Raw genomic sequence first — 16,588 nt, 5'->3', positions numbered from 1 at the left:
ACTTCTTGTCCCTGTATACTTCTTGTCCCTGTATACTTCTTGTCTCTGTATACTTCTTGTCTCTGTATACTTCTTGTCCCTGTATACTTCTTGTCTCTGTATACTTCTTGTCCCTGTATACTTCCTGTCTCTGTATACTTCTTGTCTCTGTATACTTCTTGTCTCTGTATACTTCTTGTCCCTGTATACTTCTTGTCCCTGTATACTTCCTGTCTCTGTATACTTCTTGTCTCTGTATACTTCTTGTCTCTGTATACTTCTTGTCTCTGTATACTTCTTGTCCCTGTATACTTCTTGTCTCTGTATACTTCTTGTCTCTGTATACTTCTTGTCCCTGTATACTTCTTGTCTCTGTATACTTCTTGTCCCTGTATACTTCTTATCTCTGTATACTTCTTGTCTCTGTATACTTCTTGTCTCTGTATACTTCTTGTCTCTGTATACTTCTTGTCTCTGTATACTTCTTGTCCCTGTATACTTCCTGTCTCTGTATACTTCCTGTCTCTGTATACTTCTTGTCCCTGTATACTTCTTGTCTCTGTATACTTCCTGTCTCTGTATACTTCTTGTCTCTGTATACTTCTTGTCCCTGTATACTTCCTGTCTCTGTATACTTCCTGTCTCTGTATACTTCTTGTCCCTGTATACTTCTTGTCTCTGTATACTTCTTGTCCCTGTATACTTCCTGTCTCTGTATACTTCTTGTCTCTGTATACTTCTTTTCTCTGTATACTTCTTAGTGCTGGCACTCCCTCTGCTGAATATTTCTGGAACTACACCGTCCCTTTATCCGGCTCTGCAGTGATCGGGATTTTTTGGGTTGTATTTAGTGTGGATTTGGTAGGTGGGACCCCCTTAGACAGCGGCAATGGAGGCCTATTCTGAGGGGGACTTCCTAGGCTGCCTGTGCTGGCCTTCTGAAAATGCTGGTTGCCTGGCTGCTACAAGGAACATGTGTGATCTGTATTAGTGGCGGGGAAAGGTTTGACGCCATTGGCGGGCCTCGCAGATAGACGGCGGGGAGTATTCTCCAGAAGGAGGTTACTGAAGTTCTCTCAATAAGGGTAACAGGTTGTGACGTTGTACCCAAACAAAACTGATGTCCTTTTTTCCCCACAAATAGAACTTTCTTTTGGTGGTATTTGATCGCCTCTGCGGTTTTTATTTTTGGCGCTATAAACAATAAAAGAGCGACAATTTTGAAAAAAACGCATTATTTTTTACTTTTTGCTATAATAAATATCCCCAAAAAATATATAAAAAAACAATTTTTTCCCTCAGTTTCGGCCGATACGTATTCTTCTACATATTTTTGGTAAAAAAAAATCGCAATAAGCATTTATTGATTGGTTCGCGCAAAAGTTATAGCGTCTACAAAATAGGGGGTAGTTTTATGGCATTTTTATTAATATTTTTTTTTCTAGTAATGGTGGCGATCTGCAATTTTTATCGGGACTTCGACATTATGGCGGACACATCGGACAATTTTGACACATTTTTGGGACCATTGGCATTAATACAGCGATCAGAGCTATACAAAAGCATTGATTACTGTAAAAATGTCACTTATCAGTGAAGGGGTTAAACCACTAGGGGGCAGGGAAGGGGTTAAGTGTGTCCTAGGGAGTGATTCTAACTGTCTGGGGGATGGGCTAGCAGTGACATGACACTGATCACCGCTTCCGATGAGAGGGAGCAGTGATCAGTGTCCTGTCACTAGGCAGAACAGGAGATGCTGTGTTTACACTGACATCTCCCCATTCTTCAGCTCCGTGACACGATTGTGGGTTCCCGGGGACATCGAGTCTGAGGGTCCCGCGAGCACGGTCGGTCATGGAGCTTGTGGCAAGTGTGCGCGCACGGCGGGAGATTCAAAGTAACGTACAGGTGCGGTACTTTGCCCAGCCGTGCCATTCTGCTGACGTATATCGGCGTGAGGCGGTCTTTAAGTGGTTAATGTCTAAACCCCTGGCAACAAAAGTCAGTACACCCCTAAGTGAAAATGTCCAAATTGGGCCCAAAGTGTCAATATTTTGTGTGGTCACCATTATTTTCCAGCACTGCCTTAACCCTCTTGGACATGGAGGTCACCAGAGCTTCACAGGTTGTCACTGGAGTCCTCTTCCCCTCCTCCATGATGACATCACAGAGCTGGTGGATGTTAGAGACCTTGCGCTCCTCCACCTTCCATTTGAGGATGTCCCACAGATGATCAATAGGGTTTAGGTCTGGAGACATGATTGGTCAGTCCATCACCTTTACCCTCAGCTTAAGGGGTGTGGCAGGGGGTGTGTCCTATGCCTGCATAGTTTTGCTAATAGGTATCCTTGGGTCCCATCTCAGAAAGTTGGGACTCTTGGGAGGTATGTATTATTGAGGATCGCAGGGATTTTGAGGATTTCGAATCTTTCCTTCTCAATGGTTGTGCTGCTCAGGTGAGGTCTTTCTATTGGTTGATGTCGCTGTGTGCGTCCAGAGCACTCAGGAGTCTGTTGGAACCCAATTCACACTTAACCACCAAAAAATCCATTCATTGAATCCTCCCTACTGACTGTAATGGTGAAATGTTGCCCAAATCTCCTGATTTTCACCCACAATTTGGGGAAATGAAAACTTTCAGACATGGTAGGGATTTGGATGATTTTGGATGGCTCACCAATGGCACGGTTCATTCATGAGTCTGGTTGGTTAATATGGGTCATGTGATGTTCTGTATTCACAGAAATACCGGTACCAGGATGATGACTCTCCTCCTCTGGAACACAGTCCGGCTCATCTGGCCAACCCAATGAAAGCTCCAGAACTGGTCCACGTGTCGGAGAAGAACCTGTCCCAGATCGAGAATGTACACGGCTATGTGTCCCACTCCCACATCTCCCCCATGAAGGTGAGTGGTGACCAGAAAGGGGTCTGTGTCACTGTACAGTGATTGGTGGGGCTCCTGAGTAGATCTTACATTCAATGACATAAAATGGATAGCTGAATATATAGATATTACACATTGAATGATATGAGACCAAGAGCAGAGCGTAAATGTTATATATATATATATATATATACATAATATATTATACATTATATAGGATGAAGACCTGAATATATGTATACACTATAGTCCCAAAAGTATTGGGACGCCTGCCTTTACACACACATGAACTTTAATGACATCCCAGTCTTAGTCTGGAGGGTTCAATATTGAGTTGGCTCCGCCCTTTGCAGCTATAACAGCTTCACCTCTTCTGGGAAGGCCGTCCACAAGGTTTAGGAGGGTGTCCATGGGAATGTGTGACCATTCTTCCAGAAGAGCATTTGTAAGGTCAGGCACTGATGTTGGACGAGAAGGCCTGGCTCGCAGACTCCTCTCTAATTCATCCCAAAGGTGTTCTATGGGGTTGAGGACTCTGTGCAGGCCAGTCAAGTTCCTTCACCCCAAACTCGCTCATCCATGTCTTTATGGACCTTGCTTTGTGCTCTGGTCCAAATCATTTGGTGGAGGGGGGATTATGGTGTGTGTGGGGGGGGATTATGGTGTTGGGGAGGTGGAGGGGGATTATGGTGTGGGGGGAGAGGGGATTATGGTGTGGGGTTGTTTTTCAGGGATTGGGCTGGGCTCCTCAGGGGTTGGGTTTGGCCCCTTAGTTCCAGTAAAGGGAACTCTTAAGGTGTCAGCATACCAAGACATTTTGAACAATTTCATGCTCCCAACTTTGTGGGAACAGTTTGGGGTCGGCCCCTTCCTGTTCCAACATGACTGCACACCAGTGCACAAAGCAAGGTCCATAAAGACATGGATGAGTGAGTTTAGGGTGGGGGAATTTGACTGGCCTGCACAGAGTCCTGACCTCAAGCCGATAGAACACCTTTGGGATGAATTAGTGGGGAGACTGCGAGTCAGGCCTTCTCGTCCAACATCAGTGCCTGACCTCACAAATGCGCTTCTGGAAGAATAGTCAAACATTCCCATAGACACACTCCTAAACCTTGTGGATGGCCTTCCCAGAAGAGTTGAAGCTGTTATACCTGCAAAGGGTGGGCCAACTCAATATTGAACCCTACAGACTAAGACTGGGATGGCATTAAAGATCATGTGCGTGTAAAGGCAGGCGTCCCAATACTTTTGGGAATATAGTGTGTGTATATATATATATATATATATATATATATATATATATATATATATATATATATATATATCACTCATCACCATGCATGCTTTCATATGTGGGAACTAAGGTGGCGGTGTGGAATCCAGTCCGGGATTTGCTTCCCACTTTTGATTAGCAGCAGATGGGATAAATGATGGAGGGCCAGAGGAAGAGGGGGGCTCTGGCCTGGGAGAGCTGCATGTGGAAATCTATGTAAGAGAAGGAAAATGTTTGTAGGTGACGAGGCCTTTCCCCTGGGAGAGAGGGATCTGTCCTGTGTAGTTGGATGGGAGGGACTTTGCTCCTGTTTTGTTCTGTTTATTTCTACTGAATCCCTTTTAATATAAAACGGACCACTTGTCAGAATTTAAAGAAAACCTCCGATTGGGCGGCCTTTTCCCCAGGGAAGGTGATCCTCACTTCTGCTAACCCCCACTGTACATAATATGCATTGAATAATATAGGAGGAAGAGCTGAGTATATATTCATCTATCATTGCTGTCATATAATTATCCTGAGTACCAGTCATGCAACAAATATCACATGGTAGTAATATATATTTTACAGTAAAAGTGTAGAATACGGAAGAGAGACGGTGTACTTGGCTTTCCTGAACACTTCATCTGTGAATTCTTCCTTCATGTCACATACCACCCCCCCCACATAGACCGCACCCCCCCACATAGACCGCACCCCTCCACATAGACCACACCCCCCACATAGACCACACCCCCCCACATAGACCGCACACATCCCCCCATAGACCGCACCCCCCCACATAGACCGCACCCCTCCACATAGACCACACCCCCACATAGACCGCACCCCCCCACATAGACCGCACACATCCCCCCATAGACCGCACCCCCCCACATAGACCGCACCCCCCACATAGACCGCACCCCTCCACATAGACCACACCCCCACATAGACCACACACCCCCACATAGACCGCACACATCCCCCCATAGACCGCACCCCCCACATAGACCGCACCCCCCCACATAGACCACACCCCCACATAGACCGCACCCCCCCACATAGACCGCACACATCCCCCCATAGACCGCACCCCCCCACATAGACCGCACCCCTCCACATAGACCACACCCCCACATAGACCGCACCCCCCCACATAGACCGCACACATCCCCCCATAGACCGCACCCCCCACATAGACCGCACCCCTCCACATAGACCACACCCCCCCACAAAGAGCACACCCCCCCACATAGATCTCACACCCCCCCAACATAGACCGCACACATCCCCTATAGACTGTACACCCCCCACATAGACCGCACACATCCCCCCATAGACCTCACACATCCCCCCATAGGCCGCACACCCCCCACATAGAACGCCCCCCCACAAACAGCGCACCCCCCCACGTAGACCGCACACACCCCCAACATAGACCGCACACATTCCCCATAGACTGCACACCCCCCACATAGACCGCACACATCCCCCCATAGACCTCACACATCCCCCCATAGGCCGCACACCCCCCACATAGAACGCCCCCCCACAAACAGCGCACCCCCCCACATAGACCGCACACACCCCCAACATAGACCGCACACATCCCCCATAGACTGCACACCCCCCACATAGACCGCACACATCCCCCCATAGACCGCACCCCCCTACATAGACCGCACACCCCCACATAGACCGCAAACACCCCCACATAGACCGCACACCCCAACATAGACCGCACCGCCCCCACATAGACCGCACCCCCCCACATAGACCGCACATATCCCCCCACATAGACTGCACACATCTCCTCCATAGACCGCACACATCCCCCCATAGACCGCACACATCCCCCCACATAGACCGCACACCCCCCACATAGACCGCACATATCCCCCCACATAGACTGCACACCCCACCACATAGACCGCACTTATCCCCCCGTAGACCGCACACATCCCCCCATAGACTACACACCCCCCCACATAGACCGCACACATCCCCCCATAGATGAACACCCCACATAGACCGCACACATCCCCCCATAGATGAACGCCCCACATAGAGCGCACACATCCCCCCATAGACCGCACACATCCCCCCCATAGACCGCACACATCCCCCATAGACCGCACACATCCCACCATAGACCGCACACATCCCCCCATAGACCGCACACCCCTCCACATAGACCGCACACATCCCCCCCTACATAGACCGCACACATCCCACCCATAGACTGCATACATCCCCCCCCATAGACTGCACACATCCCCTCATAGACCACCCCCCCCCACATATACCACACACTTCCCCCCCACATAGACCGCACCCCCCCACAAGACCACACACATGCCCCCCACATAGCATGCACACCCCCCATAGACCACACACATACCCCCCATAGACCGCATACATCCCCCCATAGACCGCACACATCTCCTCCATTGACTGCACACATTCCCCCATAGACCGCACACATCCCCCCCCATAGACCGCACACATCCCCCATAGACCGCACACATCCCCCCCCATAGACCGCACACATCCCCTCATAGGCCGCACACATCCCTCATAGACCGCACACATCCCACCATAGACCGCACACATCCCCCCCATAGACCGCACACATCCCCCCCATAGACTGGACACATTCCCCCATAGACCGCACACATCCCCCCATAGACGATACACATTCCACCCATAGACCGCACACATCCCCCATAGACTGTACACATCCCCCCCATAGACTGGACACATCCCCCCATAGACTGCATACATCCCCCCCATAGACTGGACACATCCCCCCATAGACCGCACACATTCCCCTCTATAGACCGCACACATCCCCCCCCCATAGACTGCACACATCTCCTCCATAGACAGCACACATCCCCCATAGACCGCACACATCTCCTCCATAGACCGCACACATCCCCCCCATAGACTGGACACATCCCCCCATAGACTGGACACATCCCCCTCTATAGACTGCACACATCCCCCCATAGACTGCACACATCTCCTCCATAGACCGCACACATCCCCCCATAGACCGCATACATCCCCCCATAGACCGCACACATTCCCCCCATAGACCGCACACATCCCCCCCCATAGACTGCACACATCTCCTCCATAGACCGCACACATCCCCCATAGACTGTACACATCCCCCCCATAGACCGCACACATTCCCCCCATAGACCGCACACATCCCCCCCCATAGACTGCACACATCACCCCACAGACCGCACACATCCCCCCATAGACTGTACACATCCCCCCATAGACCGCACACATCTCCTCCATAGACTGTACACATCCCCCCCATAGACCGCACACATCCCCCCCATAGACCGCACACATCCCCCCCATAGACCGCACACATCCCCCCCATAGACCGCACACATCCCCCCATAGACCGTACACATCCCCCCATAGACCACACACATCCCCCCATAGACCGCACACATCCCCCCATAGACCGCACACATCCCCCCATAGACCGCACACATCCCCCCATAGACTGTACACATCCCCCCATAGACCGCACACATCCCCCCATAGACCGCACACATCCCCCATAGACCGCACACATCCCCCCATAGACTGTACACATCCCCCCATAGACCGCACACATCCCCCCATAGACTGCACACATCACCCCACAGACTGCACACATCCCCCCATAGACTGTACACATCCCCCCATAGACCGCACACATCCCCCCATAGACTGCACACATCACCCCACAGACTGCACACATCCCCCCCATAGACTGCATACATCCCCCCATAGACCGCACACATCCCCCCATAGACCGCACACATCCCCCCATAGACCGCACACATCCCGTCATAGACCGCACACCCCCCCATAGACCACATACATCCCCCCCATAGACCGCACCCCACCACATAGACCGCACACATCCCCCCATAGACCGCACCCCCCACATAGACCGCACCCCTCCACATAGACCACCCCCCCACATAGACCGCACCCCTCACATAGACCGCACACACCCCCAACATAGACGGCACACATCCCCCCATAGACCGCACCCCCCACATAGACCACACCCCTCCACATAGACCACACACCCCCACAAAGAGCACACCCCCCACATAGATCGCACACCCCCCCAACATAGACCGCACACATCCCCTATAGACTGTACACCCCCCACATAGACCGCACACATCCCCCCATAGACCGCACACATCCCCCCATAGACCGCACACCCCCCACATAGAACGCCCCCCCCACAAACAGCGCACCCCCCCACATAGACTGCACACACCCCCAACATAGACTGCACACATCCCCCATAGACTGCACACCCCCCTCATAGACCGCACACATCCCCCCATAGACCGCACCCCCCACATAGACCGCACCCCCCCCACATAGACCGCACACACCCCCACATAGACCGCACACCCCAACATAGACCGCACCCCCCCCACATAGACCGCACCCCCCCACATAGACCGCACATATCCCCCCACATAGACTGCACACATCTCCTCCATAGACCGCACACATCCCCCATAGACCGCACACCCCCCCACATAGACCGCACCCCCCCCACATACACCGCACAAATACCCCCACATAGACTGCACACCCCACCACATAGACCGCACTTATCCCCCCGTAGACCGCACACATCCACCCATAGACTGCACACCCCCCCACATAGACCACACACATCCCCCCATAGATGAACACCCCACATAGACCGCACACATCCCCCCATAGATGAACACCCCACATAGAGCGCACACATCCCCCCATAGACCGCACACATCCCCCCCATAGACCGCACACATCCCCCATAGACCGCACACATCCCACCATAGACCGCACACATCCCCCCATAGACCGCACACCCCCCCACATAGACCGCACACATCCCCCCTACATAGACCGCACACATCCCCTCATAGACTGCACACATCCCACCCATAGACTGCATACATCCCCCCCCATAGACTGCACACATCCCCTCATAGACCACACCCCCCCCACATATACCACACACACCCCCCCCACATAGACCGCACCCCCCACATAGACCACACACATGCCCCCCACATAGCATGCACACCCCCCATAGACCACACACATACCCCCCATAGACCACATACATCCCCCCATAGACCACACACATCTCCTCCATTGACTGCACACATTCCCCCATAGACCGCACACATCCCCCCCATAGACTGCACACATCCCCCATAGACCGCACACATCCCCCCCATAGACCGCACACATCCCCCATAGACCGCACACATCCCCCCCCATAGACCGCACACATCCCCCATAGACCGCACACATCCCCCCATAGACGATACACATTCCACCCATAGACCGCACACATCCCCCCCATAGACCGCACACATCCCCCCTACATAGACTGTACACATCCCCCCCATAGACTGGACACATTCCCCCATAGACCGCACACATCCCCCCATAGACGATACACATTCCACCCATAGACCGCACACATCCCCCCATAGACTGTACACATCCCCCCCATAGACTGGACACATTCCCCCATAGACCGCACACATCCCCCCATAGACGATACACATTCCACCCATAGACCGCACACATCCCCCCATAGACTGTACACATCCCCCCCATAGACTGGACACATCCCCCCATAGACCGCACACATCCCCCCATAGACCGCACACATCCCCCCATAGACCGCACACATCCCCCCATAGACTGCATACATCCCCCCCATAGACTGGACACATCCCCCCATAGACCGCACACATCCCCCCCCATAGACTGCACACATCTCCTCCATAGACCGCACACATCCCCCCATAGACCGCACACATCTCCTCCATAGACGGCACACATCCCCCCCATAGACTGGACACATCCCCCCATAGACTGGACACATCCCCCTCTATAGACCGCACACATCCCCCCCCATAGACTGCACACATCTCCTCCATAGACCGCACACATCCCCCATAGACTGTACACATCCCCCCCATAGACCGCACACATTCCCCCCATAGACCGCACACATTCCCCCCATAGACCGCACACATCCCCCCCATAGACTGCACACATCTCCTCCATAGACCGCACACATCCCCTCATAGACTGCACACACCCCCCCATAGACTGCACACATCCCCCCATAGACTGCACACATCACCCCACAGACCGCACACATCCCCCCATAGACTGCACACATCCCCCCCCATAGACCGCACACATCTCCTCCATAGACCGCACACATCCCCCCATAGACCGCACACATCCCCCCATAGACTGCACACATCCCCCCATAGACCGCACACATCCCGTCATAGACCGCACACCCCCCCCATAGACCACATACATCCCCCCCATAGACCGCACCCCCTCCACATAGACCGCACACCCCCCCACATAGACCGCACACATCCCCCCATAGACCGCACACATCCCCCTTGTACCGCACACAGCTCCTCCATAGACCGCACACATCTACTCCATAGACCGCACACATCTCCCCCATAGACCGCACACATCCCCCCCATAGACCGCACACATCCCCCCATAGACCGCACACATCTCCTCCATAGACCGCACACATCCCCCCATAGACCGCACATATTCCCCCCTTAGACCGCATACATTCCCCTCTATAGACCGCACACATCCCCCCATAGACCGCACGTATTCCCCCCATAGACCGCACACATCCCTCCCATAGACTGCACATATTTCCCCCATAGACCGCACACATCCCTCCCATAGACTGCACACATGTCCCCATAGACCGCACCCCCCCTACATAGACCGCACACATCCCCCCCACATAGACCGCACCCCCCCATAGACCACACACATCTCCCCCATAGACTCCATACATCCCCCCATAGGCCACACACATTCCACCTCTATAGACCGCACACATTCCCCTCTATAGACCGCACACATCCCCCCTATAGACCGCACACATCCCCCCTATAGAACGCACACATCCCCCTCTATAGACCGCACACATTCCCCTCTATAGACCGCACACCTCCCCCTCTATAGACCGCACACATCCCCCCTATAGAACACACACATCCCCCTCTATAGACTGCACACATCCCCCTCTATAGACCGCACACATCCCCCTCTATAGACCGCACACATTCACCTCTATAGACCGCACACATTCACCTCTATAGACCGCACACCTCCCCCTCTATAGACCGCACAAATCCCCCCTCTATAGACCGCACACATCCCCCTCTATAGACCGCACACCTCCCCCTCTATAGACCGCACACCTCCCCCTCTATAGACCGCACACATTCACCTCTATAGACCGCACACATTCACCTCTATAGACCGCACACCTCCCCCTCTATAGACCGCACAAATCCCCCCTCTATAGACCGCACACATCCCCCTCTATAGACCGCACACCTCCCCCTCTATAGAACACACACATCCCCCTCTATAGACTGCACACATCCCCCTCTATAGACCGCACACATCCCCCTCTATAGACTGCACACATTCACCTCTATAGACCGCACACATCCCCCTCTATAGACCGCACATATCCCCCTCTATAGACCGCACACATTCACCTCTATAGACCGCACACATCCCCCTCTATAGACCGCACACATCCCCCTCTATAGACCGCACACATCCCCCTCTATAGACCGCACACATCCACCTCTATAGACCGCACACATCACCCCTATAGAGCGCACACATTCACCTCTATAGACCGCACACATCCCCCTCTATAGACCGCACACATCACCCCTATAGAGCGCACACATTCACCTCTATAGACCGCACACATCCCCCTCTATAGACCGCACACATCCCCCTCTATAGACTGCACACATTCACCTCTATAGACCGCACACATCCCCCTCTATAGACCGCACATATTCCCCTCTATAGACCGCACACATTCACCTCTATAGACTGCACACATCCCCCTCTATAGACCGCACACATCCCCCTCTATAGACCGCACACATCCCCCTCTATAGACCGCACACATCACCCCTATAGAGCGCACACATTCACCTCTATAGACCGCACACATCCCCCTCTATAGACTGCACACATTCCCCTCTATAGACCGCACACATCCCCCTCTATGGACCGCACACATCCTCCTCTATAGACCGCACACCTCCCCTCTATAGACCGCACACATTCCCCTCTATAGACCGCACATTAGGGTGAAAAACCCTGAGGCTTTACAACCCCTGTAAACTAGCTGAAACATTCTGCCAGCTGGGGGTTATGATCTTGCTAACAGAACATAAACAAGGCACTTTAATGTTTGCATGAGTCTTTGAAACCTGTTAGTAAGGAGGAGCCTCTCCATAGTAACAAAGCACAGCAAAGCTGTAGGCCTCACCCAGGTGTCCTCTCCAGGTCCAGCACATCTGGAAGGGAAGTGGGTGAACTGGTCCAGGCCTAGTCTGTGAGAAAAGAAATAAAGGCAGGGGCCACAGGTCTCCTCTCTCAGCAACAACTGCCATCTGTCCCGGCTGTCTTCAGGATTGAATCCTGTGTCTGCCCCTCTAACAGTACATCTTGGGATTCGGCAGTCTAATGATGTCACCATTGGGTTTCCTGATAGCAGATGAATAGCTCAGTTTTGGCCGTCCAGTTTTGACAGCCACTATCCGGTCTTTGTGTATGGCCCGTCCCAAGGCTCCGTTCCTGCTGAATGTCCTGAAACCGGGCCCATGCCTCTTGATTATGAGACCCCTGCTGTGGCTTGGAGACATGCATGCAATCCCACACCATGTCAGCTTCCCACTTTGGGCGGGAAGCCTCAATAATATCCATAAAATGTTGTGGGACATAAGGGTAATCCAGACCCCACTCAAGCGCAGTTCTCTTTTGAATCTCCCGCTAAAACCGGGAGAACCTTAGAAGTCTTCGTAGCCTACCTTGACCAGGGAGAATGCAAGATTGTGGTGACAGGACAATCCAACGCATGTATGCAGCATTCTGGACCTCGGTCCTGGCCCACGTGCCTTATGATCTTGATGTGACCCGTTGCTGGACATACATTGGGGTCAGCTGAAATTCTTCAGCACAAGCTAGCAGTTGCTCCACTTCTTCTGCCCTCTCAGTTGTTTCTGGTGTATGGGGTCTATATGATGGTCCCGTCAGTATCTCTATCTCCTCCTGAGTGCTTCCCCAAGCCCACTCTTCTTCTGATTCACTGTCTGAGGACCACTCATCCCAAACTCTGCCTGCAGTCTTGGTGACCCCCAGTCTATCCCCTCACCACTGCCGCTCACCGCTGGCTCACCTGAGGATGAGCTGTCTTCACACTTTGGCTCCTTCTAAATGAGGCTGACAGGGTGTTTGGGTACAGCCAGCTTTTCTGGGATGCCTGCTTGTTCCTGCTGAGCAGCACTTGTGGGCACCACATCTCCTGTCTAACTGCATGCCATGACGGACTCCCAACCTTTGCCATAGGTGTCGCCCCTCTTCATGGGTGATTCTCTAGCCTGGGACTCGACCCCACTTTCCGGCTTCACAGGGGAATCTCTATTCTGGGACTCCACCACGCTTTCTGTATTCATCCTTCAACTCTTTCTGTCCAAACTAGTCTTCTCCTTTACCAGCTGTTCTGTGCATAGGCCTGATTGCAGAGCCACACTGTATGTGACGGGTGCCAGCTCGCTGGGAGTCAGCCCCATCAGCGGTTCCTCACAGTGTCCATACTTGATCCATGCGCTGACCATGGTGGTGAGTCTCCTGCAGCCAGGACTAGGGAACTCATGTTCGACTCGAACATCGGCTGTTCGCCAGTTCGCCGAACAGCAAACAATTTGGGGTGTTCGAGGCAAATTCGAAAGCCGCGGAACACCCATTAAAAGTCTATGGGAAAAATCAAAAGTGCTAATTTTAAAGGCTTATATGCATGGTATTGTCATAAAAAGTGTTTGGGGACCCGGGTCCTGCCCCAGGGGACATGGATCAATGCAAATAAAAGTTTTAAAAATGGCCGTTTTTTCAGGAGCAGTGATTTTAATAATGCTTAAAGTCAAACAATAAAAGTGTAATATTCCTTTAAATTTCATACCTGGGGGGTGTCTATAGTATGCCTGTAAAGGGGCGCATGTTTCCTGTGTTTAGAACAGTCTGACAGCAAAATTACATTTCAAAGGAAAAAAAGTCATTTAAAACTACTCGCGGCTATTAATGAATTGTCGGCCCGACAAAAGTTAATTGATAAAAACGGGGGCAGGGTCCCCGGTTTCCCCGGTTACGTAACAGGTGACCCCGCTCCCCTCTGACATCACGGGGAAAGCCATAGGGAAGTCCCCGTCAAGTCCCTGTGCGTCAGAGGGGGCAGGATCACCGGGTGGCCCCGCCCTCCGTTATTTAATAAGTGTCAGAAGAAGAGAAGTGTCACACAGCGGGATCCTCCCATGGATGCGGAGCGGCCTAAGAACAAAGCAGGGAAGAAGACGCCAGGGAGGAAGATGCCAGACGAGAACACCAGAGCAAGAACCAGAGGAAGAAGAAGATGGAGGAAGAAACCGAAGGAAGAAGGAAGGAAGAAGGAAGAAGACCCGAAGAAGATGGAAAGAAGAAGACTTTAAATAAAGGAATTGTCAAAAACTGTCTCTTGTCATTTTTAACATTTTGTACCCCATTACCATTCCACACGGGGGGGGGGGCAGGATCTGGGGGTCCCCTTTTTAAAGAAGGCTTCCAGATTCCAATAAGCCCCCCTCCCGTAGACCCCCACAACCACCGGCCAAGGGTTGTGGGGATGAGGCCCTTGTCCCCATCAACATGGGGACAAGATCCTTTTGGGGGCTGCTACCCCAAAGCACCCTCCCAATGTTGAGGGCATGTGGCCTGGTACAGTTCAGGGGGGGGCTCTCTCATCCCCCCCTCTTTTCCTGCGGCGTGCCAGGTTGCATGCTCGGATATGGGTCTGGTATGGATTTTTGGGGGGACCCCACGCCTTTTTTTTTTTAAATTTTGGCACGGGGTTCCCCTTAATATCCATACCAGAACTGAAGGGCCTGGTATTGAATTTAGGGGAACCCCCCCCCCACGCCATTTTTTTAAAAATTTTGGTTCGGGGTTCCCCTGTGGGGAAATCCCATGTCGTTTTTATCAATGAACTTTTATGTGTATTGTTCGACCGACAATTCATTAATAGCCGCGAGTAGTTTTAAATGACTTTTTTCCTTTGAAATGTCATTTTGCTGTCAGACTGTTCTAAACACGGGAAACATGCGCCCCTTTACAGGCATACTATAGACACCCCCCAGGTACGAAATTTAAAGGAATATTACACTTTTATTGTTTGACTTTAAGCATTATTAAAATCACTGCTCCCGAAAAAACGTCCATTTTTAAAACTTTTTTTTCTCATTGATCCATGTCCCCTGGGGCAGGACCCAGGTCCCCAAACACTTTTTATGACAATAACTTGCATATAAGCCTTTAAAATTAGCACTTTTGATTATTCATGTTCGTGTCCCAAAGACTTTAACGGTGTTCACGTGTTCGAACAAATTTTTTGCCTGTTCGCATGTTATGGTGCAAACCGAACAGGGGGGTGTTCGGCTCATCCCTAGCCAGGACATATCAGACACAGCCTCTCTGTTCCTCCGATCAATCCAAGGGTGAACACCCCTCGGTGCTCTAGACGTACCCCAATATCTAGCAGAGTCACCTCTGGCATTTTAGGCAGCCAGGATAACATAGGATACACATGTGCACCGTCCTCCATCTTGCTCCTCTCTCCCACTCGCTGGGTGTACTGGGCTTGCTCTAATATGCAGCTCGGCCCCTGCAGACACACTGGCACCAGCTCCATTGTTCTGCCTTAGTTTTTCCACGCTGGCTTTAACTTTTGCATGGCCACACAGAAATGTGCCAGATGAAATGAAAATTTGAGAAGCGTTGGACATAGGTACAGTTCACCGACATTGGCAGAACTTGCCTGGACATGCCAATTGGTCCCAATCACTTTTTGGCAACTGGGTAGCAACAGTAGTACACTTGTTGGTGGTAGTCTGTCGTGGGCAACAGTGCAGACAGAAACATAATTAGCACTGAAAGCAGATTGAAAGTTTTGATCTTTTGGTTGAACTTGATGTTTTCGTTGAACTTGATGGACTTGTCTTTTTTCAACCTAACTATATAACTATGATAAGTATCTCCACTCAACATTTCTTCTCCGGCTCGCTTGGCAACAGACTTACAGTTTTTTGACTCGTTTGTTACCAGTTGCTATGGGCAATGGCTTTGCAGGTTACCATAGGAAAATCCCAGATGAGATCCCCCAAATGTAGCACTACCCTAGCAAGGGTTACTGGTAACTGGCTCCCCTATTCCTGCTCAGCCAGACACTATGCATTCTTCACTCTGTCCTCTTTAGGCAAGATTCCTTCTCAAACCGTAATGCTAATAAGCTCTTC

At 51.7% G+C, this 16,588-nt stretch overlaps 1 protein-coding gene across 5 annotated transcripts in view; it reads left to right on the top strand.

The window, feature by feature from the left end:
- DLG4 (discs large MAGUK scaffold protein 4) overlaps positions 1-16,588 on the top strand; it is a 377,913-nt gene that overhangs the window by 145,097 nt on the left and 216,228 nt on the right. For all 5 annotated transcript variants that reach the window (XM_073623516.1, XM_073623515.1, XM_073623512.1 and 2 more), the window contains exon 2: positions 2,723-2,887. In XM_073623516.1, coding sequence (XP_073479617.1) covers positions 2,723-2,887 — 165 coding nt within the window. The remainder of the gene's footprint in view (positions 1-2,722; positions 2,888-16,588) is intronic.

This window comes from Aquarana catesbeiana, linkage group LG03 (assembly GCF_042186555.1).
Source record: "Aquarana catesbeiana isolate 2022-GZ linkage group LG03, ASM4218655v1, whole genome shotgun sequence".
NCBI lineage: Eukaryota > Metazoa > Chordata > Amphibia > Anura > Ranidae > Aquarana > Aquarana catesbeiana.
The sequence above is the reverse complement of the archived record's forward strand: the minus strand, read 5'-3'. Positions and strand labels throughout refer to the sequence as shown.